We start from the raw sequence: 26,896 nt of genomic DNA on the forward strand, positions 1-26,896 counted from the left end.
GCTGACCTGACTCTGTCTGGTTTGGGCTTGATCACTCCCATTCCCAAGCTGAGAGACTGCCCTTGGGGTCTGGTTTGAACCAGGAGGCATTAGAATGACTGGGATGATTTGCAAACTCTTCAAAAAATCCTCCATAAATGTGGATTCTCCCAGCCAGTCTTAAGATGCTGTAGCAGTGGGGAGTGGGCAATGGACTCTTTGGCAGTGTTTAGAACACCTCTTATAAACTCTGGGCTGGACTTGGAGGATTCACAGGGAGCTGGGTCAGGGTCTTCATGCCTGGACTTTCCTGACTGGCCCATCTGCTCATGACACCCCCTCTCTGCCCCTCCTTGCCATCTCCTCCTGTCTGCATGCTATTCCACCTCACATCCAGATTCTCTTCTTTGCATGAGTGCAGTGTTTGACCTGTAGCATGAGTCATCTGCCCCTTCCCATCTTCCTGGATCTGGACATGACCCTTCCCTTCAAACTCTGAGCTCCTCTGCCCCCTGAGAATGGATGTTGCATCGTATTCTGTCTGTACAGCATAGCCATAAAGAGCACAGACTGTAGCATCAGGCTTCCTGAATGCAAATCCTTTCTCTGCAGTTTACTAGCTGTGTGGCCTTGGGCAAGTTACTTAACCTCTCTGTGCTTTCTATTCCTCATCAGAAAAATGAGGTGAACAAGAGTACCCAGTTCCCAAAGTTGTGAGGATTTAAATAAATGTATTGTTTTTGTTCAGTCGCCAAGTCATGTCCAACTCTTCGTGACCCCATGGACTACAGCACACCAGGCCTCCCTGTCCCTTACCATCTCCTGGAGTTTGCTCAAACTCATGTCCATTAAGTCGGTGATGCCATCCAACCATCTCATCCTCTGTCATCCCCTTCTCCTCCTGCCTTTAATCTTTCCCAGCATCAGAGTGTTTTCCAATGAGTCGACTGTTTATCATGTGGCCAAAGTACTGGAGCTTCAGCTTCAACATCAGCCCTTCTAATGAATATTTGGGGCTGTTTTGCTTTAGGATTGACTGGTTTGATCTCCTTGCAGTCCAAGGGACTCTCAAGAGTCTTCTCCAGCACCACGGTTCAAAAGCATCAATTCTTTGGTGCTTTCATTTCTTTATTAAATAAATACATGTGATGACTAAAACAGTGCTTGCTTGGCACAAAAGAAATGCTTAGTTGGTGTCAGCTCTGGTCACAGCTACCTGGCACGGAGTTTCTGGGAAACATGCACTCAGTGAGCCTTTGTGTGTGTGCGCAGATTTGCACACACACAGAATTGTGGGGCTTACCCCTTGCTTCTCAACCCCATTTCCATCATCTCCCTCCTCCCTTCTCCCATCACCAGGCGATGGCAAAAGGAAAGACCACAAGTCAGGTTGCTGAAAGACCTCAAAGATGAATCTATAGTGAACCAAGAACCCTCATCAGAATGAGAACTCAGAATGTCCCTCAGGATGTCAAGGAAGCTGGCAGGAGAGGGTCTGCCACAGATGGAGGAGGACAGGGCCACCAGGGCACATCTTGATGGCTTTATGGGGTGAGCACACTGCAGGTAGCTCAGAGGGGAGGGTTTCCCAGATTTGTGTTTTCTGCACAGCACCAATGACCCACACTCCAGAAGGAGCTCCCCAGATGGCCCGCTGGGCTACCCCTGGCTTGTCTGGAGATGTCCAGATGATACGCAGTGAGTGGTTACAGGGCAAATGATCAGCAGAGCAGGAACACTGGGGAACACCAGTGGGCATGACCACAGCCGCCGCCTCCTCGTCTATCAAAGAATCACAAAACCCAGCAGGTAGATAATAGATAAGGAAACCTACCAGCATCCATACTTTAAAAATCAGCGTAATGCCTTATCTGTAACGTACAAGGAAGATACAGGAAAGGAGATTTACAAGAATAGCTATGTTTCAATGCTTCGCACGACTAGCTGACAAGAGCACCCGCACAGATTTCCAGATCCCTCCTCCCTCCTGGGGGCAGCGCCTGCCTCACCCAGCACCCCAACAGTGCTCTCAAGCTATCCGCGCCATGCATTCTCATCAAGAGTGATATGGTCCCCAACAGGGTGAAAATTGGCTCTTGGAGGGGAATGCAAAAAGGGTACTATTCTTTGTATGTGTAAATCACAAGCATATATACAGCCCACAAACAGATACACAGAATATCTCTGGTGTTAAAAATTCATGATGGAAGCAGAGCGGGTAGGGAGAGAGGAGATCTAAAATGCTCCACAGGAGGGCAATCGTGGAAAAAAGGGTTGAGAAACACTGATGTCTAGTAAAAGACCAGATCGTTTCTTATTTCCAATCTATCGCAAACTGATATATACTTCTATAAAAATGCAATAAACATGAATTACTAGAAAAATAAGATGGGGAAAAAAGAAACATAAGCCCCCAGTTTTTATTACTAGATTCAACAGATGTAAAATTGCTCAGAATTGCTAGAAATGCTTTTAAAGCTGAGGGTTCAGTGGTAAAGAATCCACCTGCCAATGCAGGAGACACAAGTTCAATCCCTGGGCCAGGAAGATCCCCTGGAGAAGGAAGTGGCAACCCATTCCAGTATTCTTGCCTGGGAACCCCATGGACAGAGGAGCCTGGCAGGCTACAGTCCATGGGGTCACAAAAGAGTCAGACACGACTTAGCAACTGAACAACAACACACTTTCCATCAGAGTTGTCTTTTATTTGCAGACTGTTGGTGGACAAACTGTGGCCACACTTTGGGAAGCACTGGCATGGGGGTACTGGGGTGAGAGAGAAGCACCCCAGCACTTATTTTTGTGGACTTATTTTTTTGTGTGAACTTCCACTGGATGGCAACAAGGCCCCTCGGACCAGAATGCTGCTGGGCTTTGTTAGGATTGGAACATACTGAGTGGGCAATTTCATCAGATTGTACAAAATGTAAAAATGAACCGGCACGTGGAAACATAGCCAGAGAGGCAGCTGGGATAATTGGCCCTCACGAACACACAACAAGTGCTCTTCTAAAAATACTGGGGTAACACTGAAAAGGCAGGCCTGGGACTCAACTCAGCAAGAGTTGAAAATGGCAAGGACAAAATGTTTGCATCTTCCCGTGCTCTCCAACCACCGTGGAGCTTGGCACGGAGGGCTCCAGAGAGGTGCCATTTTGGAGGTAAAGAAACAGCGAGTCCGATGTAGGCTCCACTGTTGTTTTCAAACCCCAGAATTCTTTGTGTTGGTGATCAGAGTCTAAACGCAGGCGCAGGTTCTTCGTCTGAGCATTCGCTCACTCAGCCGGTATTCACTGGACACTTACTGTGTGCCTGGCCCTGTTCTGACGCCAGCACGCACGGTGAACAGAACAGACATAGTGCCTGCCCTGATGGAGCAGACGATACATATTATGGAGCCAGTGGGGAGACATTGGGGTTTAGGGGAGACACGATTTTCTTTAAAATATTTATTCATTTGGCTGCACAGCGTCTCAGTTGCAGTACAGTCATTGCAACACGAGGGCTCTAGTGCGCGTGCGCTCAGTAGTTAGACTATTCAGGCTTAGTCGCTCCATGGCTTGTGGGATCTTAGTTCCCTGACCAGGGATCGATCCCGAGTTGCCTACATTGCAAGGCAGATTCTTGACCACTGGACCATCAGGGAAGTCCCAGAGAGACTGTGCTGAGTAGTGTAGACCAGCAATGTTTTTAAGATAAGGAAGTATTGAAGTAGTAGACCCGAGTGATGTCAAGGGACAAGTGATGTGGGTTTCTGGGAGAAGACTGCCGCGTGGTTAAGTCGCAGTGAGTGCAGAGATCCTGTGGCCTGAATGAGCTTGGCCCAGCTGAGGAGCAGAGGGAGGTCAGTGTGACTCGAGGGATGTGAGCAGAGGCCAGAGAGGAGATTCAGGGCAGACGAGGGCAGACCATCAGCTGTTGTCTGGATTGTGGTGTGTCCTCTGAGTACAGTGGGGCCTGGGGAGGGTTTTGAGCAGTGGATGGATGCGTTTGACTGATGCTCTGGAAGGATCCATCATTGCTATGTGGGGATTCTACTGGGACGAGAGCAGAAACAGGGGTCCAGTGTGGCAGTCAGGGTGGTAATAATCCAGGTAAGATCAGCAAGTGGCTTCAACTCAGATGGGCAACTGGAGGTGCTTTAAGCTGATGGCAAACTTCGAGGAAGAGAAAAATTAGCCAGCAACCCCTCTAAAAGATTTTGAGGGTCCCAACACCCTCTCCAGGGACCCAGGAGCCACATCAAATGGGTATCCTTGAAAGGATCCAGAGATGTTTAGCCTCAGGAAAAAGAAAAAAGATGCCCTTACAAGGAGGACCATTTTGGCTTTAGATCAGAGCCCGTGTCCCTCCAAGCTCTCCCACCATGTAACAAACTGCTGCAGCAATGACAAGCTCCCTTCACATCCTGTGGGACACCCTCATTAGGATGCCTTGGGCACTGGGATCCACTCCAGATCAGAGTCGCCTGTGCATTGCTTTGTCCATGTGAGACGCATGGGGTTCTCTTTTCAGTTGCTGCTGCTGCTGCTGCTGCTAAGTCACTTCAGTCATGTCTGACTCTGTGTGACTCCATAGATGGCAGCCCAACAGGCTCCCCCGTCCCTGGGATTCTCTAGGCAAGAACACTGGAGTGGGCTGCCATTTCCTTCTCCAATGCAGGAAAGTGAAAAGTGAAAGTGAAGTCGCTCAGTCGTGTCCGACCCTCAGTGACCCCATGGACTGCAGCCCTCCAGGCTCCTCCATCCATGGGATTTTCCAGGCAAGAGTACTGGAGTGGGGTGCCATTGCCTTCTCCATTTCAGTTGCTGAGATTTGAATATTGAGCAAGATCCCATCTCTTCCTTCAGAGTGGAATTCATTGCTCTGAGCAGGTGGAGGTGTTCCTAGAGCGGTTCCCATCAGGCTTAGGGTGAAGAGCGTGATAGCTGTGGCCAGGCTTGGAAGCAAAAGCATTGTTAGCCACGTAATTGATCTGTGGGTTTGTGTGCATTGTGGAGGAGGAGAGAGCCAGGCACTTCCTGGACATAGAAAATACGACCAGAGCTTGGTGAATGAGGAGGAGCATTGGGGGATGCAGAAGATGCCTCCGTCTCCTGGATGGACTCATTCTCTGAAGTGGAAACTAGGGGAGGCATGCGAGGTGAGCCGAGAACCTGCGGGGTGGGAAAAAGTGAAAATGTTAGTAGTTCAGTCGTGTCCGACCTTTTGCCACCACATGGACTGTCGCCCACCAGGCTCCTCTGTCCATGGCATTCTCCAGGCAAGAATACTAGAGTGGGTTGCCATTTCCTTCTCCAGGGGATCTTCCCAACCCAGGGATCGAACCTGGGTCTCCTGCACTGCAGGCAGGTTCTTCACCCTCTGAGCCAGGAGGGAAGTCCTGTAGGGTGGGAGTCTGTCTTTACTGAACATTGTGACATTTTGCTCATTGTGGATTTTTTGTGTGTTATTTTTAATTTTTAAAATATTGCATCAGAATCTTGTTTATCTCCATCCTTGAGTTTTTAGGGCTCCCCTTAAATGTTATGTGCAGACAGTCCCTTGCTTGCCTCACTCCAGGCTCAGCCCTGCTCTGGTTTGGGGAGGCTTCCCAGGGTGGGGCATTTGCAGGCAATTGGAGGAAGGGGCTTTGACATCACAGCCCATTTATCCTGACACTTACAAAGGGGCAGACTGAGGCCAGCAGAGTCCTGAAGTTGGCTGATGTGTTCAGGGAGGGCTCCCCGGGGACTCCTCTGAATCTGGAACAAAGTTCTTCTACGCAGACGGGAGCATAAGAGGCGTAAGCGGCTGAGGAAATGAACGCAGCCGTCGGAACGTGCCACCTCGTTATTTGTTTATTTAGGAGGATTGCTGTTCTCGCTGCTAATCTTCGTATCGCATGCCTCATTGCCCTCTGAAGGCCCTGAGAGGCTCCTCATAGCGTTTATTTGGCCGTGTTTGCTCTTGAAGCCCTGTTTCTGGTTTCTCATTGCTCGCCCGCCTGGAAGTATCAGAAAGGAAAGGAATTGTAGGAGAGGCAGGCCAGCCGATAGCACACCCAGGGCCATTGGCCACTGACCTTGGCAGGTAAGAAGCGAAGGACAGAAAGCCCTCCCCCCTGCCCCGCCTACTTTCTATTTGAAACAAGTGCTCAGCACCACCAGGAATTGTGAGAGCAGGGTGGCAGCCCTGGGTGGGACAGAGACAAAGGAGGGAGACTGGTGCCCATGCTTGGAGAGGGACCCACAGCGCAGGGAGCCTCCCCCTTAGAAAGCACCTCTCCCTCCCTGCCTGGGTTCAAAGCTGCTAGGCATACTGGCAGGGTCCCCAGAGGCCTGGAGAGAAGACCAGCTCCCTGGGAGGGATGATGCCTTGGGCACTGGGTGAGGAGGCACTGGAGAGGGTGACCTCACCTCATTGGCGAGGCGGGTCTTCCCTGAGAACCCGTGCACTGGCCCCCACATTTTCTGCATTTCCTGCCTCCCCAGACCTCAGCCCTAGGCTACTGTCTTGGCATTGATGCCTCCTTACCTTACATTTTATGGGCCATGGGATTATTTACAAATGTCTTAGATCCTGGTGGGAGACACTCACCCTCTCTGCCCTTTCTCTGCAAGACTGTCCTGGGCCCAAGTCACCCGCATTACCAGACAGTTGTCTTCAGCCCTCTGGCTTTGAGTTCTTATTTATAAATAAGCAACACTAAATTTCATTAAATTCTGTTTTTTCCCTCAAAAACTAGTTCCAGCAAGGTCTATTTCCTGCCACATGTGGTGCCCAGCTGCCATCCTTGGGTGGGGTGAGGGGGTGAGGTGCAGTCCTGCTCTCTGCCCTAAGGTTGGAACTTCAGGGGTCTGAAGTCCCAGGTGCCCAACTGGGGTCACTTTCTGTAAGAAGCGCCCACCAAAGCCACTGATGGAGATGCTGAGGGAGATCTCTGTTCTCAGAAGCCCCCTTGTTGCCAGTGAATTTGAGGTTCTTGCTTCATCACAAAAGAATTCGGAGATGAAGTAATAGGTAAGAAGTGAATTTATTTAGAGAGAAACACACTCCATAGACAAGAGGGTAGGCCATCTCAGGGGGCTGCAGAGCACTTCAAAATATGGCATGGTTAGTTTTTATGGGTTGGATAATTTCATAGGCTAATAAGTGAGAGGATTATTCCAATTATTTGGGTGGAAGGGGAGGAGATTTCCAGAAATTGGTTCATCACCTACTTTTTGTCCTTTTATGGTTAGTCCCAGAACTGTCATGGTTCTGGGGAGTGTATCATTTAGCATATGCTGATATATTACAATGAGTGTATGTTGAGGTTCAAGATCTACTGGAAGTCAGCGTGTCTGCTGTCTCAGACCTATTTGGTTCTGATCAGTTTATGTAATGTCCACAAGCTGTGCTCAGTCATTTCAGTCGTGTCCGACTCTTTGCGACCCTATGGACTGTAGCCCACCAGGCTCCTCTGTCCATGGGATTCTCCAGGCAAGAATACTGGAGTGGGCTACCATGCCCTCCTCCAGGGGATCTTCCCAACCCAGGGATTGAACCCTCTTCTCTTATGTCTCCTGCATTGGCAGGCAGGTTCTTTACCACTAGCACCACCTGGAAAGCCCATAGGCTATGTCCTTCTTCTAAAGGTGCTGCCCTGCCTCCTTCCATCCTGTTTTACCCTCAGCACACCAGGGCTGGAGCATCAAGTGGCCCCAGGACACTTGTGAGATCCTGGCAAGGACCATGCACTACATGTCCACCCCAGCTTTAAGGGCAGAGGAGGGCATATCTCCTTACACTGAGGTCTGGATACCAGGGAACTTAAAGCTATGCATGCCACGAACAAAATGTATTCAGGAAGAGGTCTGAGAAATTTGGGGAATAGGAGAACAATAGATAAATTGGAGAAACAAGGATTATTTTTCCTGTGTGTTGAGGACGACATCATGTGGGGTAATGATGACTCACAAATCCAAAGTGATGGTCCACATCCTGCGACTCCTTTGCTAAGCAGCAGAAATTATTTAACTTCTCATAGCTTCGGTTTTTCATTTGTAAAGTGAAAAGTGTAAAAGTAATTTGATAGAATAATTGTGAGAATTAAATGAAATAACCTATAAAGTACCTACTTCAAGACCATGCACAGCGGAGACGTAATTATTATTTTTTAGATTGTAATGGTCATGGTCATGAAAGATGTTCCAGCATCGTTGTCAGGCCTCATGGATCATCAGACTGACTCGGGGAACTACTTTTCTATTCAGAAACCAGACTTCCTGAGAATCCGGGCTCTTTTGATTAATATTCTGCTTATTCAATAAATGCCTGCGATGTCAGAGACATCCCCTCTATGCTGGGCTTCTGATGAGGAATCCAAGGTGGGGCGCCAGCCCTGGGGGACCTGACAGTGTGATGGGGACGCAAACGAGGAAACAGCAGGCAGAATGGAGACGCTGTGGCTGGAGGAGTGGAGGAGGCCTCTGTGGGGGGCGCAGCCCTAAGGGGAGAGGTGGGAGGGAAGCTTCTAGAGGGCATCTTTGTGATGGGACCTGAGGATGGGGGTGGGGGGATGGAGGGTAGGTGAGAAGCCTTGTCATCAGGCAGAATTGCAGATGGCAGGGCCCCTGGGCCACAAAGAACTGTTCTGGGAGGGGACAGAGAGCCTTTCACTGTGGCTAGGGCATCAGTCCCTTGGAGAAGGGAATGGCCACCAACTCCAGTATCCTTGCCTAGAGAATTCCATGGACAGAGGAGCCTGGAGTCAAAAAGAGTTGGACACGACTGAGCAACTAAGCCTTCCACTTTCAGGCTATCAGTGGGTGGCAGGGGGCAGGGGGTGGCACAGAAGCAGATAGGCAGTGACCTGGTCTGCTAGGCTTTGTGGGTGGATTTTAGACCTTCTCCCGAGGTCTCATGGAGCCCCTGGAGATGGAAGATGGGCAGAGCTGAGGTGTGTTGGGCTCCTTGAAAGGTCACTCTGGCAGGGGTGTGGAGCACGAGTTGAAGCAGGTCATGACAGAGATGCAAGGAGACCAATCAGGATGGCCCTGTGGTCTTCCCAGGAGGATGCTGGGTGGAGAGTGGCAGCAGGGATAGAAAGGAGCAAATGCTTTCAGAAGCTGTTTTGGAGGCAAGCTTACCAGATCCTGGTGACAAGTTGGCTTTGCTATTAAAGGAGAACGAAGCTCCCAGGTTTCCTCTCTGAACAGCTGGGTTAGATCTTGGCTTCTGTTTCCTGAGATGGCACGAGCAAATTTATGGTGGGTTTGGGACTAAGTGTCTGAGGTCTGTGACTCAAGCAGACAGAGGGATGAGCAGACCATTGGATTTACTGGTCTGATGTTCAACTTCCCCAGCAGGAAGCTACCAACTGACCAGAGAGGACTTGGGAGAGGAGCCCTGGGTACCCCACCATGTAAAGGGAGATCCCTTCTGGGAGGCTGAGAAGGAGCAGCCAGCATGGCAGAGAGGACCACAGGAAAGTGGCCCCATAGCAGCCGAGGAAGGGTAGAGTTCCAAGAATCCAACCGCCTCTTGCCAGCTCCCTGCTCCCTTCTTGGCTGAGTCACCTTCACCTCTGCCTGGATCATTGCAGGAGCCTTCTCTCGGTCTCCCTGCCTCCACCCTGCTTCCCACAATCCGTCTCAGGACAGCAATCAGAGCGATGCTCTTACCGCTTAAGTCAGATCACAGCTCCAGAACTGTGGAGCAGAACCCCGCAGCAGAACTCCTCTGCTCCAGAACCATCAGTGGCTTCCCCTTTCACTCGAAGTAAAAGCTAGAGTCCTTTCAGTTTCCTAGACAGACCCTCTGAGAATTATCTTCATCCTCCTCTTCCTCTCACCTTCACTTCCACAGCCCCTCTGACCTCGACATTCCTCAAGCTCCCTTATCAGGCTCCTGCCATCAGACTTCTGATCCAGTTCTTCTCAGCATCTGAAATGCTCTTCCCACAAAGATCTCTTACCTCCTTCAGGCTACAACCTGTCTCATCTCCTGCCCACACCCCAACCCTGCCGAGTCCCCCACACCACTTTACTTCTCTTCTCCGTAGACGTCCCACCTTCCAATGCACTACATAATTTACTCATGTATTGTAGGTATTGTTTAATATATATCTGCCCTTGCTAAAATATTCACTCTCTGGGCAGGGATCTTTAGTGTTTTTTTTTCCCACTGGTGCCCCATACAGCTTCCCTGGTGGCTCAGATAGTAAAGAATCTGCTTACAATGCAGGAGACCCAGGTTCGATCCCTGGGTCAGGAAGATCCCTGGAGAAGAGCACGGCAATCCACTCTGGTATTCTTGCCTGGAGAATTCCATGGACAGAGGAGCCTGGCAGGCTACAGTCCATGGGGTCTCATAGAGTCGGATGTGACTGAACAACTAACACACCTTATACACAGTATATACTCAATAGATGAATGAATGAGATGGGTCAGCAAGACTGAGAACTACATATGATAAGAAGTTCCAGGTGCTCTTGGATTTAGCAGGAAGGGACTCTTTCACACTATGGAGAGCAGATTTCCCTATAAAGAGAGGAAGGTGGGAGTCTGGGGCTGTGCACTTTCCCACCTGGTGGCTTCTGTTGAAATGCAGTAAACGCAGGCAGTACTGTCAACAGAGGAATGGATAAAGAAGATGTGGTACATGTATATATTGGAATATCACTCAGCCATAAAAAGGAAAGAAATTGCGTCATTTGCAGGGACATGGATGGACCTAGAGACTATCATACAGAAGTGAGTCAGAAAGAGAGAAATATCATATATGAACACATATATGTGGAATCTAGAAAAATGGTATAGATGATCTTATTTGCAAAGCAGAAATAGAGACGCAAACCTAGAGAACAAATACATGGACACAAGGGCTTCCCTGATAGCTCGGTCGGTAAAGAATCTGCCTGCAATGCAGGAGACCCCGGTTCAATTCCTGGGTTGGGAAGATCCCCTGGAGAAGGGATAGGCTACCCTACTCCAGTATCCTTGGTCTTCCTTTGTGGCTCAGCTGGTAAAGAATCTGTCTGCAATGCAGGAGACCTGGGTTGGGAAGATCCCCTGGAGAAGGGAAAGGCTACCCCACTCCAGTATTCTGGCCTGGAGAATTTCATGGGCTGTATAGTCCATGAGGTTGCAAAGAGTTGGACACGACAGAGCGACTTTCACTTTTCACTTTCAAGGGGGAAGGGGGAGAGTGGGAGGAATTGGGAAATTGAGATCGACACAAGTACACTATTGATACTGTGTATGAAATAGATAACTAATGAGCGCTGACTGCATAGCATAGGGGACTCTGCTGAATGCACTGTGGTGACCTGAAGGGGAAGGAAGTCCAAAAGGGAGGGGATATATGTGTATGTGTAGCTTGATTCATTTTGCTGCACTTTAGAAACTAACACAGCATTGTCAAGCAACCATAAGTGAAAGTTGCTCAGTCGTGTCCAACTCTGCAACTCCGTGGACTGTAGCCTGCCAGGTTCCTCTGTCCATGGAATTCTCCAAGCCAGAATACTGGAGTGGGTAGCCTTTCCCTTCTCCAGGGGATCTTCCCAACCCAGGGACCAAACGCAGGTCTCCCCCATTGCAGGAGGGTTCTTTACCATCTGAGCCACCAGGGAAGCCCAAAAATACTGGAGTGGATAGCCTATCTCTTCTTCAGCGGATACTCCCAACCCAGAAATTGAACTGGGGTCTCCTGTATTGCAGGAGGATTCTTTACCAGCTGAGTTACCAGGGAAAGCAGCCATACTCCAATAAAAATTAATTTTGAAAGAATAAAAAGGCATCAGCTGAAAGTGAGGGGTAGTTAGAGATTGGAGGAGAATGGGGAAGGTTGAACTAGCAGCCATGAGAACCAAAGAGAGATCTTCCCATGGAGACCTCCTAGGCTTCCCCAACAATATTTAGGGCCCCCTTGAGGTTGATTACTTATGTTTATGAAGGCAACTCTGTGCGTTTATGAGATTTTCTCCAATAGTATTTAGTAGTTTGGGTATTGGTCCAGACAATGCAGACTCTTGGTCTAATCCAACATAGTGGTTTTGCCAAGACAGTACAAAGGAGGGTAGAGATGCAGAGGTAAAATGAGAGGGTTCCAGAAAGAATTCCAAGTAATAGAGAATGGACTAAGCTGAGCCGAATTGGAAGACCTAGACAGAGCCCAAATAGGAAGGATGGGATGTGCAGACAGCAGGGTTCAGATCCCCCGACTCAGTTTCTTCCTCGCTGAGTGGTTGTGCCTCGGCTTAATTTGTAAAGGTGATAGAGGGACCTGCCACTGGAAGAGAAGTTTACTGTTACTCACATTTCTCCTAGAAATGGGGGTCTGCCCCATGTCGGGAGGCAGAAGGAGCGAGGGGAAGGCCTGGCCAAAGCCTTTACTGGGGTTCCCACCAGGATGGCTCACGGGGCAGGGTAAACCATTTAGGACTGGCTGGTTTGAGTACTTCCGGCAGCCTGGGTCGTAGGGGCTGTCCCAAGTGCCTGGTGCCTGGCCCTGGATGATTCAGAGCAGGGGAAACCCCCACTTGGTCACTGAGAGTTAAGTAAGGAGGTGGATCACAGTATGGGCCCTGGATGGCAGGAGAGAGGTTAAAAACATGGCTGTTAGTTTGGTGCCATGATTAATGGATGATGCACAGACAAACAGAGACAGAGTCTAAGAAAGCACAGTTAGGACACTGGGTGTCTTTGGGGTTTTGAGGGGAAAGTTGTTTTATTTAAATTTATTTATTTATTTAATTTAGCTGTGCTGGGGTTTGTTGTGGTGAGCAGGATTTTCCCTGCAGTTGGAAGGATTCTCTAGTTGTGGCAAATGGACTCTAGTTGTGGCCCGTGGGCTTAGCTGCTCTGTGGCATGTGGGATCTTTGTTCCCCAACCAGGGATCGAACCCACAGCCCCTGCATTGGAAGGCAGATGCTTTACCACAGGACCGCCAGGAAATCCCATGGATACTGGGTATCCGTGGACAATTTGCTAGAACTCTTTGCCTCACTTTCTTTGTTTCTAAAAGGGGAAACATAACAGCACGTTCCTCATTATGTTATTATGTGATTGAGTTAGTAACGAATTAATAAATGTAAAGTGCTTACAATACAGTTAAGCTTTAACTCTCATTACCTTGTTATTATTATTTCATCAGTATAGGCATCATGGTCTGAGGCCCCTCCTTCTGAAAAGGTTTAGTAGGAGTAACTGAATGAGCGAAGCCAAAGAAAAGGAGCCTGGGGTCAGAGTGGGTCACTCTGCATTGGTCAGGGAGGAACTGTGGAGCAGGATATTGTCGTAGAGCGTGAGGATCAGCGGAGACCAGGAGTTTGGCATATTTCTCGGCACCGGCTCTGTATGCAGCTCACGAGTTGGCATCATGTCCAATGTGCCGCGCACAGCCCGCATTTTAGACCATCTGCTCCATCTGTGAAATAGTGGCACAAATAAGGAGTGTTATTATAGATGAGGAAAGGGGGCTGTCCCTCCCTTGGAGGGTTAGGAAAGTGCTTCCTGTGGGGAGAGGGGAGTTCGCTGGGCCTTGAAAAGTGGATGGAATTTGACAGGGCAGAGAGGACAGGAAAGGAGGAGGGTCATGGTGTGGACACAGCGTGGGCAGTGGCTGAGTTTAGAATAGACAGGAGGGTGTACAGTGAGTGTAACCAGGATGATGCAGGAGGTGAGTTTAGGAGTGTCAGCTTGGGCTGGAGGAACACATGGAAATAATGAAATGGACCATTCAGTTTGGGTATCTGCCCTCAGTGTATACGGAGGCCTCTAAGTCTGGATCCTGGGAACTGAGGCTTGTGATGCTACGTGAGGGAAGAACATTGCTTTGGGAAAGGAGTCAACAGAAAAAAAGATCTGAGATGTTAGTGGCACCGGGCAGTTTTATGAGAATCTTCTGAGGATGAAGCTGTGTCTGGGCGAACCGCACCCTCATCACCAGAGTGCAAATCTGGGAGAAAGACTCCACTGTCTCCTCTCCCGGCGATTTGGGCTGTGCCCACTGGCGTCCTGGACACAGCAGCTGTCCATCCTCTTCAGGCGGATGTTTCTGTCCCATCACCAGAGGTTCTGATGCAGGGTAGTTGTACAAGGAAGCCCTTGGGGACGGCTCCGCTCACTCCAGCAGGTGGAGCTGAACTCCTTTTTCCCTCTGTCATGGAGGTGAATAATTGTCAGCAGCCTGAGAAACAGCAAGCCACCTAAGGCACAGCACACGACTGAAAATGGCAAGCAAGAAACACTCCAAGCTGTGGAATGTATTGGGAGCATCACAAAGTCCTGTTACCCCAGGATCTATTGCAAAGCCCAGCACGGCAAACTTTCCAGTGCCCATAAACCACTGTTCTTAGTTGCAATGTGAAGCTTGGAATTTTTGCTTTATCCAGTTGTGCTTAGTCGCTCAGTCATGTCCAACTCTTTGCGACCCCATGAACTGTACCCCACCAGGTCCTCTGTCTATGGGGATTCTCCAGGCCAGAATCCTGGAGTGAGTTGCCATGCCCTCCTCAACAATGGGTAAGCCAGAGCGGATAACCCAGGCTTGTCCAGGACATTAACCCAGAACCTCTCACACCCGAAGCGAGAATCATGTCCCTAAACCAACGAGCCACTCCGTTATCCAGTTGAACCTTCAGTTAATCTCATCAGAGGGGGATGTACTCTGACAAGGCAAAGGGGAGGGTGGTTGATGATGGGAAGAACGTGGCCCTTTTCATGAATAGATCTCTGCTACCATTCACACTGAATAAGGATAATCATTCCTCACAATCTGGAAACTGTGTTATGTAGAAAATTAGGATAAGTACAAAAACAAAGCAAGGGTGGGAAAAAAAAACTAACTTTCATCTGAGAATGCCAGAATGCTGACAAAGAGATAAATCATGCAATATTTTTCCCTTGTGGGATTTGCATGAATGTGATTTCTTGTGGTTACTATTCCACTAGCAATCGTTAATTTTTAAATCAATCATTTAATACAGTCCCTTTTGCCTAGAAGAACAGATCAAAATATCCACACAGGCTCTGCATCACCAAAGAAAATCACGTACCTCTTCAGCTTGATTCTGCCTCTTGGAAAACCTGTTTGTGGAGAGATGGGGAAAAAAAAACTCTTGAAATCTACATTTAAAATTTTTTAGATGGTAGCTGCCTGTAACCCCCAAACAAGGGTGTTTAGCTTAGAGTCCCCATGTCTCTGATGGGTCTGATAAGATAGGATGGTCTAGCAGCTTGGTCAGGAACGTCAAATGTATGTTTTATGTTCACTCATCTCTAACTGACATTAGCAATTATTTCAGTTATGAATGGAGGCTATAGATCTCTGGACCATTAGCCATACCATGCTTCTGTCTCCAGTAGTAAGCACAGACTTGCATATATCACACCCTGGATCTTACTGTTTTTGTTCAATCACTCAGTCGTGTCCGACTCTTTGTGACCCCATCAACTGCAGCACGCCAGGCTTCCCTGTCCTTCACCATCTCCCGGAGCTTGCTCAAACCCATGTCCATTGAGTCGATGATGCCATCCAACCATCTCATCCTCTGTCCCCCCCTGCTCCTCCTGCCCTTGATCTTTCCCAGCATCAGGGTCTTTACTAATGAGTTGGCTCTTCGCTTCAGGTGGCCAGAGTATTGGAGCTTCAGCATTAGTCCTTCCTGGACAGGCTGACATGTCACCAGGAGTACAAGGTTCAGGGCTGTCTACTGATGCCCCTTCTGTGATGCTAAGAAAGCAGCATCCCTCATGCTACCCCAACTTCCCTTGGAATGTAACGTCTCGTTTTGTGGAAGAAGCCCCTTCCTGTCTGTATGCCAGAAAGTACTTCTCCCCCATATGGAAGCTCTTTAACCAAAGCTCCTCTGTTTCCAAGAGGGGATTTGGAAGGGTTTCCCAAAGCAGGCCTCTAAGCTAATGACAGAAGGTGCTACAATTTCATGGGCAACTAACTACGTCAAGATGAATTTTTTTGAAAGAATGTTTTCCTTTACAGCAGCTGTCGTCTCCAACCTTTTGGGCACCAGGGACCGGTTTCAAAGAAGACAATTTTTCCACAGACTGGCTTGGGAAGGGGGATGGTTTCAGGATGATGCAAGCCCAGTGGGGTCTCTTCTCCTATGAGAATCTAACACTCCCACTGATCGATCAGGACAGGAGGTGGAACTCAGGTAGCAATGTGAGCGATGGGAAGCAGCTGTAAATACAGATGAAGCTTTGCTGGCTTGCCCACCACTCACCTCCTGCTGTGAGGGGTTGCTAACAGGCCATGGACCAGTGTCAGTCCGTGGTCTGAGTTGGGGACCGCTGCTTTACAGACTTGCCCTGGATTCTCCACAGAAGTGCCCTGGGATGAAACCCAGGGAAAACGGAGGACGGATATTGTATTCGTTTGCTAAGGCTGCCATAGCAAAGCCCTGCAGCCTGGGTGGCTTAAACAACGGAAGTGTTCTTTCTCTCCTGGAGGCTAGAAGTTCAAGATCAAGGTGTCAGCAGAGCTGCTTTCCTCCTTGGTGTGTAGATGGAGAGTTCTCTCTGTGCACTCCTATGTTGCTCTGAGTGTGTGTGCCTGTCTTTGTCCTAATCTTTTTTTTTTTTTTCTTTTGATGTGGACCATTTTTAAAATCTTTATTGAATTGGTTACAGTATTGCTTCTGTTTTATGTTTCTGGTGTTTTGGCCACGAGGCATGTGGGGTCTTAACCCCCTAACTGAAAGTTATTCAATTGTGTCTGACTCTTTCAGACCCCATGGACTATACTGTCCATGGAATTCTCCAGGCCAGAATACTGGAATGGGTAGTCTTTCCCTTCTCCATGGGTAATCTTTTCCTTCTCCAGGGGATCTTCTCAACCCAGGGATCGAACCCAAGTCTCCCACATTGCAGGCAGATTCTTTACCATCTGAGCCACCAGGGAAGCCCCTTAACTCCCCAACCAGGGATCAAACCCGCAACCCTTGCGTTGGAAGGCGAAGTCCTAGCCACTGGTCCACCAGGGAAGTCCCCTCCTCTTCTTATAAAGATACGGGTCATACTAGATTAGGGCACCACCCACCCTGATGACTTCAGTAAACCTTAAGTTGGCTTCCTTTGTGACTCAGCTGGTAAAGAATCTGCCTGCAATGCAGGAGACCTGGGTTCGATCCCTGGGTTGGGAAGATCCCCTGGAGAAGGGAAAGGCTACCCACTCCAGTATTCTGGCCTGGAGAATTCCACAGACTGTGTATAGTCCATGGGGTCGCAAAAAGTCAGACACATCTGAGCGACTTGCACTCACTCACTTAAACCTTAAGTTCTGTCTTTTAAGGTTCTGTCTCCAAATCCAGTCACATTCTGAGGTCCTTGGGAGCGAGGGCTTCAATGAATCAATTGGCCAGGGATTAGGTGTGTGTGTGTGGAGGGGTGCCTTTTCCCCACAGCAGTCATGATTCCTTCCTGCCCCCTGAGCACTCGTCCTAGGACCCAGGGTGACAAGAAAATGCAGGAGCACAGGGCATCTGTTAAGCATGTCAGACACATGAACTTCAATCACGGGCTGGGTTGTGTTTCAAATTCTCCAGGACAAAAGCCTGGAGGCGGCCTTTGAAGCAACCTGGAGCTGCTGGTTCTTTAAGGTGTTAAGATCAATGCCATTCACTGGCATTCTGAGGACTATCAGAACCCAACCCCACACATCCCAGGATTTTCACAAAAGGGAAAAGAAGGGGATACATTCGAGATGATACAATGACATTCCTGTGTTTTCTTTGAGCCAGAGAGCAGAGAGACATAGTTCGGTCAGGCTGGCCTTTTTGGACCATGCTTTCTGTGAATGGGAAGTGAGTTCACACATTCGGTCCCGCGGACTCTGTGGGAGCCCGGCCACCAGCAGCTTACAGCCGCAGAAGTCAGCAGGTAGAAGAGATGACATTTTACAATTGTTCCAATAGACCCCAGGCCCGGAAGATATGCCGGATACCGCTTTCAGAGAGCAAGAACAAAGCAGTGCTGGGGAGAACTGTTGAAAAATTTAAAAGACTGTTTCCCTTTATCCGTGCTGCTGCTGGCCAAACATTTCAGCCATTTGCCTAACATGAAAGTGACCCCATGCAGGGCAGAGGACCACGTGGGATGGGGGCACATCGCGGCCATCATCAGCATGCAGACTCAGTAACCGGCCTCCAACGATGCTCAGAAGTGGATTGTTTTCTGAGAGAGAAACAGAAATGAAATTACCAGGTTGGAAGGAACCTCTGGGAGGCCACTTGCTTCAGGTCATCTAATCCATTCAAAGCCTGGGGTTCCTGTAGACATTTTCAAGTTCTACACACTTTCAAATCAAAACAAGGGATGGGGCGTCTCTAGGGCTGGTAATTCTGGCTGCTAGAAGAGGCAAACCTCTTAATCTCGCTGGTTTCACTGCGAGTTTATTTTTTTAAGTATTTTTTTTTAATTCATTTTTGGCCGTACTGGGTCTTCATTGCTGCATTGCAGGCTTTCTCTAGTTGCCACGAACGGGGGCTACTCCTTAGCTGCATCGCATGGGCTTCTCACTGCGGGAGCTCCTCTTGCTGCAGAGCACTGTCTGTAGGAGCGGGGCTCAGGAGTTGTGGTGCACAGGCTTAGCTGCTGTACGACATGTGGGATCTTCCCAGACCAGGGATCAGACTCGTGTCCCCTGCACTGGCAGACTGTCAACCGCTGGACCACAAGGGAAGTCTCTCTTTGAGAATTCAACAAAAATCCATTGTGGATGCTCAGGGTGGAAAGGTAGCCTTCCTTGTGGTCACTTGGGGACTTGGGCTTCTTCTCCATGTGGCTTCTCCACCTATTACAGATGACTTCCAAGTCCCTGGGCGGTGGGAGAGAGAGGATGAAGAAACATCATCAGCCACATCAACCTTGGGGGATGCACCTCCCCTAGGCTCTGTCTCAAGGCCACAGCTCTGGGGGTGGGGTGGGTGGAGATTAAGGCCACAAGAGGCCATGCTGCCCAGGTTACAGCCTTTGTGGTGGAGTCTGCAGGAGCTCCTGCAGTTGACACTGGCAAAGGTTGGCCTCGTCCTTGCCATGAGTGGTGCCATGTTTGGGTTTGGTTTGTCAGCGGACAGTTACACGCCCAAAGAGAACATCCACGATTCTCTGGTCTGTCTGACACCAAAATAGAAGTTGGAATTCATTAAGAGGGACAGAGATTCATCATCTTCTTGGCATATGAGTGTCCTCTCCCATTGTAAGAATCCTTATCTGATCAAAGTTCTAAGGTTTGTGCCAAAAAAATTGAAGAGATGGTGAAATCTACTGATGCGGTAACCCATCAGGCCCCGGCCCCCAGCCTCAGGCTCAGATTGACTCAGGAGGCTCATCTGATGGTTCTGAGTTTCCTTTTGTGCCCAGACCCAAGTGAACTGGGATCTGCATTTGTCTTTCCCTGGCTCTGAATCATTCAGCATCTCCCAAGAGCATTGACTGTCAGGATGGTCTAGAATTTCTGGTCTTTAGACTCTGCCGTGGTGGCAGCATTCCGGCTCCTAAGGCCAACCCTGTCTGGTTCCTGTTGGTTGTCATAATGACTGGATCATTTACTTTGCCCCCAAGTCCCTGGATCCTGACGCTCCATCCTGTGTCTTTCCTGACTCACAGCTTATCATCAGTCTTAGAAACCCCACACTTCCCTGATCTGTGGCTCCTAACCCAATTACTTGTCCAACATTTTAAAAATTAATTGAAATTTTTGGCCAATGATAGTAGCAGACCTTAAAAAAGTAGATGTCTTAAAAATATATATATATATATAAACTCTATTATATATATATAAACACAACTCTACTTCAATAAAAAATAAAGATTAAAGAGAAAAAGAACCAAATCTAATTCACTGTCCTCCTGTGGTTAAGCCTGGTTCATCCACATCCTGCCAGCTCCTCTTTAATCCCAGGCAAAATGCAGACTGGATGATAGAAGAGCATGGATGCGTACGTGGAGAAATGAACACAAGGTTATCACTGCCCCCACCCTGCCACCTCATTGAGGCTGATTCCACCCCAAGGGTCTAGAACAGTTCTCAACACTCTCCTGGAATTCCAGTTGTAAGCTCTGAGGACAGAACAAAGACTACGTTGTAGGATCCGTGTCTCAATTACCTTTATATCCCTGGCAGCATTTAGCTCCAAGCTCCGGTCCTAGTAAACATATATGTAGCTTAAATGACTAAGAGAGGGAAATTGCTAGAATTACCAGTTGGGTGCTGAGAGTGCAAAAATAGACAAAATGCTTGATATCTACTTGGCCAGAGCTGCTCTTTGCAAGGAGGGATAGGCCAAAGAGACGTGTCTGTAAAGAGGTCAGAGATGGAAGGAGCCAGAGAAAGCCAGCATGGGGCAGTCTTAAGTACAGGGAAAGAGAGAGAGGTGAGGAATGGGGGAAGACAGGGCCAAACTGACCCCGAGGGGGCTGATTGAGGCCGCTTTGAGCTGTTTTTCTAACATAGAAGCCCAGACCTCTCTGACAGTTACATGCTAGCAGACTAGATAGTAAGGCTGGGAAACATTTTAAGTCGATGAGCATAAACCTGATATTATTTATTTTCCTCCCCAATATTATTCTTTTACAAGCACAAGCAACAGCAACAAAAATCAAAAGAAAGGAACAAAAAGCTTTCCCAACACTCTTTTCATGCTCCATCAATCAAGCTGCTTTCAATCTGCGTTTCTTTCCTCCTGTAAAATCACATGCCATTTGCCAAGCTTCGTTTTAATTCCTCATCTCGCATTAAGAGAAATGACTTGGATCAACAGGCAATAGAATTCAGGTATTTTAGAGGTTCTCACCTCTGTGGTATTTAAACTGAAATATGTCTTGAGGTCCATATTGGTAAATCCTATTTCTGAGAAACAATCATAAATAAAAGAGAGGTTTGAAATTGGATTTTTGGAAAAGGACTTGTGAAGGCAAGCCAGTATGTGTCCATCCAATTTAGTGGGATGGAATGTGCATTTAAACTGGGAAAAACCAGCTCACCGTCTCCAGGCTGGCAGAGGGGAGCACCGAGAATCAGGGGTGATCCTGTCCATCTGGGAAGTGGGTTATCAGGGAATCTCGAAAAAGATTGGAAGGACAGAAGTAACAAAGTAAATGTTCTCTTAGCCAGAAATTTGCATTGTTTTGAACAGATCTTTGCCAACAGACAAAAAGCTAAAATTTGCAGGCTCTTGGATCACAGAATGGGGTTGTTGATGTAATTTCTTCATTGAGCACTCCTCCAATGCTGCTTTTAATGTTGTAAATAGGTTTAAATGGTTTCCAAAGTGACTTCAGTCTGATACCAGGAAGAATTCCTGTCCGTGGAGAGGAAACATTGAGAGGCCAGCTCCAGAGCTTTAGGGTTTCACTCCGAGAGGATGAAAGGGGCCCCAGAACTGGGCTTCCAGTTTCTCAGGGTCTCATACTAGGTCAGGCCTTGCAAGGACTCTGTGAAACTAAGGACTCTGGAGGTGAGCGTCAGGGGGCTCCCCCTTCTCCGCCGGGATGGAGTATTGGGGTTACAGGAGCCTAGGTGGCCCTCGAACACCTTTTGATTTAGTATTCTAGATTGCAGGATGTGGTCACAGGAAACACATCAGTTTATTTAATTCTCGGTTCTTTGACTCTCCTCCCCTTGCCTTTTTAGGGGTAAACCTTTTCTCTCCTATATTCCAAATCTACATGACAAAATCTAGAGAAACGTCTCTTTTCTCCTCTTCTGAGAAAGGTGTCAGTGACATCTCCTTTTACTTCAGGTATCTGTCCTCATGAATTAGAAAGAAAGCTTGCTGAAAACGACTGGAGGGCTTCACAGAGAAGCCCGCCCCTTTCCGGCTGGCTGACCTGTCAGCTGTCTGGAATTCTCCCGTTGCAGTCCCGGGGTTCCTTATTCTCTTGCTGAGGAAAGCCAAACATGACTTACATTACGATAAAGCAGCGTCCTGCAAGACAGCAGAGTAGGGTGCCGCTTTGTCCCTGAGTGACCGGAGAGATACAGAGCTCCCTTGCTAGGTTTGGCTGAGACACTAGGATAAACAGTCTCGGGCACCTGGTGGGAGAGGGAGAAAGTGACTTGGTTGATGTTACACAGCTAGTTTTTGGAGGAGGCAGAACAAGAATGTTGGCCTCCGCTGCCTGGTTCATTCCTCTGCACCTCACTGCCCTCTCCACGCCAGCCCTACACAGAGTCCGTGGAAGAGGCTGCCCATAAGGAATGGTTTGAAAGACCTTGCACATTGGAATCCAAAAAGATGATGAAGTGCGAGATAAAAGAGAGAGAAAAGACCCTGGAAGCCAACTTCATTTTCACTCTGAGGCCTCAGCTCATCATATAAAGACAAACGATCCAATTAAAAATTGGATGGAGGATCTGAATAGACTTCTCCGCAGACAGACAAATGGCCAAGAAGTGCAAGAGAAAGTGCTCAACATCGTTAGCCATTGGGGAAATGCAAATCAAAGCCATAATATGATGCTACTTCACACCCACTAGGATGGCTCTAATCAAAAAGATGGACAGTGACAAGGGTTAGCAAGGATGGGGAGAACTAAGAACCTCATTACACTGCTGGGGGTAATGTAGAATGGTGCAGCCACTTTGGAGAAGTCTGGTAGATCCTCAAAAGGTTAAACATGGAGTTACCCTATGACCCAGCAATGCCGCTGCTAGGGTGGGTACCCAGGGGCAATGATAACATATATCCATATATATAAAAACCTGTATATGAATATTCATGGCAGGGTTATTTTTAATTGCCCAACGGAAACAACCCGAGTGGCCATCAACTAATAAATGTATAAACAAAATGTAGGCCATCTATACAATGGAGTAGTATTCTGCTGTATAAGGCAATGCAGTAATTCATTGCAACATGGATAAAACATGAAAACATGATGCTAAGAAGTCAACCATCTGAGATCTTCACCAAGCTCAGCTTTGCTTTTTGCAGTCCTCCTGAAAAGTGAAAGTAAAAGTCATTCAGTCGTGTCTGACTCTTTGCGACCCCTCCCCAAACTGGAACCCATCCCTTGAATCTTCTTTTCCCCATCTCTCTTTGTATACATTCATTTATCTATTTTTGTTACAGCTTTGTTGAGATATTCACATACTATTAGAGTTCACTCATTTAAAGTGTTCAACTCATTGGTTTTTAGTAGATTCAAAAAGTTTTGCAGTATTCGCTGTAATCAATATTAGAACATTTTCATCACCCTAAAAGGAAACTCCCTACCCACTAGCAGTCACTCTATTCCTGTGACTCTACCTGCAGCCCTTGGCAACCATCGATTTACTTTCTGTCTCTATGAATTTTCTTTTACTGGACATTTCGTATAAACAGAATCAAATAATATACAGTCCTTTGTGACCAGTTGTTTCGCTTACATAATGTCAGAGTTCATCCATGTTGTAGCATGTGTCTAAACTTTGTTTTTATTGTTAAATAATATTCCATTGTATGAATGTACTGTATTTTGTTTATCCATTCATCAGTTGATAAATCTTTGCCTAATCCTAGGGCATAGAAATTTACTCTTATGTTTTCTTTCAAGAATTGTATAGTTTTGGCTCTTACATTTAGGTCTTTGATCCATTTTGAGTTAATTTTTTAAGTATTTATTTACTTATTTGTTTGTTTTTATAATGTCCACAGCAGCTTTCTTTGTAGTATAACTAAACTCAGAACAACTATCAAGAGATAAATGGAAAAATACTCTAATATATCCATACAAGGGAATAGGACTCAACAATAAAAAGAGTAAACTATTGATATGAAGTGAAATGGAGAGAAAGTTGCTCAGTTGTGTCTGACTCTTTGCGACCCCATGAATCGCAGCACGCCAGGCCTCCCTGTCCATCACCAACTCCCAGAGTTCACCCAGACTCACGTCCATTAAGTCAGTGATGCCATCCAGCCATCTCATCCTCTGTCATCCCCTTCTCCTCCTGCCCCCAATCCCTCCCAGCATCAGAGTCTTTTCCAATGAGTCAGCTCTTCTCATGAGGTGGCCAAAGTACTGGAGTTTCAGCTTTAGCATCATTCCTTCCAAAGAAATCCCAGGGCTGGTCTCCTTCAGAATGGACTGGTTGGATCTCCTTGCACTCCAAGGGACTCTCGAGAGTCTTCTCCAACACCACAGTTCAAAAGCATCAATTCCTTGGCGCTCAGCCTTCTTCACAGTCCAACTCTCACATCCATACATGACCACAGGAAAAATCATAGCCTTGATTAGACGAACCTTTGTTGGCAAAGTAATGTCTCTCCTTTTGAATATGCTCTCTAGGTTGGTCATAACTATCCTTCCAATGAGTAAGCATCTTTTAATTTCATGGCTGCAGTCACCATCTGCAGTGATTTTGGAGCCCCAAAAAATAAAGTCTGACACTGTTTCCACTGTTTCCCCATCTATTTCCCATGAAGTGATGGGACCGGATGCTGTGATCTTCATTTTCTGAATGTTGAGCTTTAAGCCAACTAAGTCTTCTAATTTGTGAACATGGGATGTCTTTCCCATTCTCAGAATCTTGAAACTGTCCAGGGTTGCGTATCCTGGATTTCCGTGTGTTTGTGCATTGCCCACTCCTGGGAATTCAGCCACCTTCTTTTACCGTGTAAGGTCTCTTGCTCTTATTACCCCCACAGACTTCCTTGCCATACTTTGCTTCCCTGACTTGACTTCTACTGCCAGCAGCTGGGTCTGTCCCAACTCATGGGAGCGTCTAGTTGTCGGGTCACAAATAAAACTAGTCTGGACTGCCCAGTGCCTACAGTTTCTTAGCCCCCTGTCTCCTCCTTGAAGAAACAGGCAAGGTGAGGATTCTTGATTATGGTGAGAGTTTTCCATCTGTATCATTTCTCTGTGGGGTAGCCACAGGTTGGGTAATAGAAACAGAAGCACACACACACACACACACACACACACTTGCATGCATTTGCCACTAAATTCAATCAATAAAGGCCCAGAGGAGGTGTGCAAACACTCAAGAAGGTCCCAGTATCCTCACGAGGGAGTTTGGGAAACTAAAGGTAGGAGAGCTTGAAGTGGGTCTGTGCTGACCTCAGACACTCACCGGCACTCTCATTTACAGAGAGTATACAGGAGAGTCTCACAGATCCCTGAAACTTCTCTGTGTCTTCTTCCTCTTCTCCTTCATCAGTACCAGGAAGTTCATTTTTACAAATTAGTCCTTTTATATAAAAAAAATATTTATTTTATTTTTGGCCTCCCTGGGTCTTCCTTTCTGCATGAGGGCTTTCTCCAGGGGCGGCGAGCCGGGCCAGCTCTCTAGTTTCGGTGCGCAGCCTTCTCCTTGCCGTGGTTTCTATTGTTGCGCAGCGTGGGCTCTGGGGTGCGTGCGCTCACTAGCTGTGCACACAGGCTTAGGTGCCCTTCAGCATGTGGACTCTTCCCAGCCTAGAGACGGAACCTGCGTCCCCTGCACTGGCAGGGAGATTCCTAACCACTGGACCACCAGGGAAGTCCCGGCAAATTAGCCTTTCCTGACAATTGGAAATGTTTTGTTTGTCCTGCGTGGGACCAAGAGAAGTTAGATGGTCCCATTTTCCTCTGGGAGCAGGGCCATTTGAGCCTGGAAGCCTGCTGTGCCCCTGAAGAAGATGGCAAGTTGTCACCTCCTTGGGCTTTTGCATCTCTTAAAGGCAATTAACATTTCAGCCTTCCGTTTAAATATTCCAGCCACAAGTGCCACCTGTATATGATGGCACTGGGGTGGATGCTTCCAGCAGGCCGGGCATCTGTGCTCTTAAGAGACTCCAAAATAGAGCATGTTGATAATGTAGAATTAGACCCTTGTACACTTTGTGCTTCTATGAATAAAGATGGTCTGTTATTTTCGTTTGATTTTTCCCTTATAGTTCTATAGGGCACAACTTCAGATTGGAAATAAAACCTTCACAGGTACCAATTGTGCTCTACTGGGAAATTCAGAAAACCCATGTCACCAGGGGCACCTCACATGTATGGGTATTTCGTAGGAATAGAAAGATTTTAATATTCTGAGCTGCTGTATCTATAAGAGAAATTCCTCCAAACCTGTTTTTTCTACCAGTTTTAGTCAAGTGAGGTTAAGCTCTGCTGCAGTAACAAACCAACCCCAAAATCTCAGTAGCTTTCTATATAATAAAATACATTTCTCACTCGTGCTGTCTCCCGAACTGCTGCTTTCAAGTTGAGGGTGGGGGTCGGCAGTGGTCTTTGGGAATTTCTCTGTTGGGTTGATGAAGTCCTTATCCCCGCAGGTGTGGCTGTGTGGGGGCAGCATGGAGGTCCTGCCTTGCTCACGGGTGGCCCACATCGAGCGGAAGAAGAAACCGTACAACAGCAACATCGGCTTCTACACCAAGAGGAACGCTCTACGGGTTGCTGAAGTCTGGATGGACGACTACAAGTCTCATGTGTACATAGCGTGGAATCTGCCACTAGAGGTAGAACCTTCCCCATCACCTAGAACGCTGACCTTGTGCTTGACGACCGGTCACTGATCCCTGTACTAAGCTGATGCATCCTCCCCAGAAAGATGCTCACCCTTGCAGGATTATAAATACACTTTGAGGTGGCTCACAGACCTCCAGGTATTAGAACCCCTGCTTTACGTGGGGATTGGCACCATGGAAATCTCTAAATCCATTTACAGTTAGAAGGATCATAGTGTGTTAATCCAGTCTCATTATATTCATCTTGACACTGAGTGTCAAGACCTGCTCCTGAGCGTGCACTGTGTCTAGAAGATGCTAGCCCAGGTTTTGGCACCAGGCTCCATCGTCCACTCTCACTTCCCACAGAGCTCCAGCCGCCCCGTCAGGTAGGTCCCAACTGCGCGCTGGATCCTTGTTTACACAGCTCTTCAATTCTCTTCCATATTCTGCCCAGAATATAATCTCAGAAAATTCCCATTGCCGCAGCCCCACAGGGGTCTTGTACAGTT

General features: G+C 47.8%; 1 protein-coding gene across 1 annotated transcript in view; it reads left to right on the forward strand.

Annotated features, from left to right (window-relative positions):
- The window catches only part of GALNT17 (polypeptide N-acetylgalactosaminyltransferase 17), a 432,156-nt gene that overhangs the window by 377,323 nt on the left and 27,937 nt on the right, over positions 1-26,896 (forward strand). Inside the window, exon 7 of the mRNA XM_027526765.1 lies at positions 26,211-26,396. Coding sequence (XP_027382566.1) covers positions 26,211-26,396 — 186 coding nt within the window. The remainder of the gene's footprint in view (positions 1-26,210; positions 26,397-26,896) is intronic.

Source organism: Bos indicus x Bos taurus, chromosome 25 (assembly GCF_003369695.1).
Source record: "Bos indicus x Bos taurus breed Angus x Brahman F1 hybrid chromosome 25, Bos_hybrid_MaternalHap_v2.0, whole genome shotgun sequence".
Lineage (NCBI taxonomy): Eukaryota > Metazoa > Chordata > Mammalia > Artiodactyla > Bovidae > Bos > Bos indicus x Bos taurus.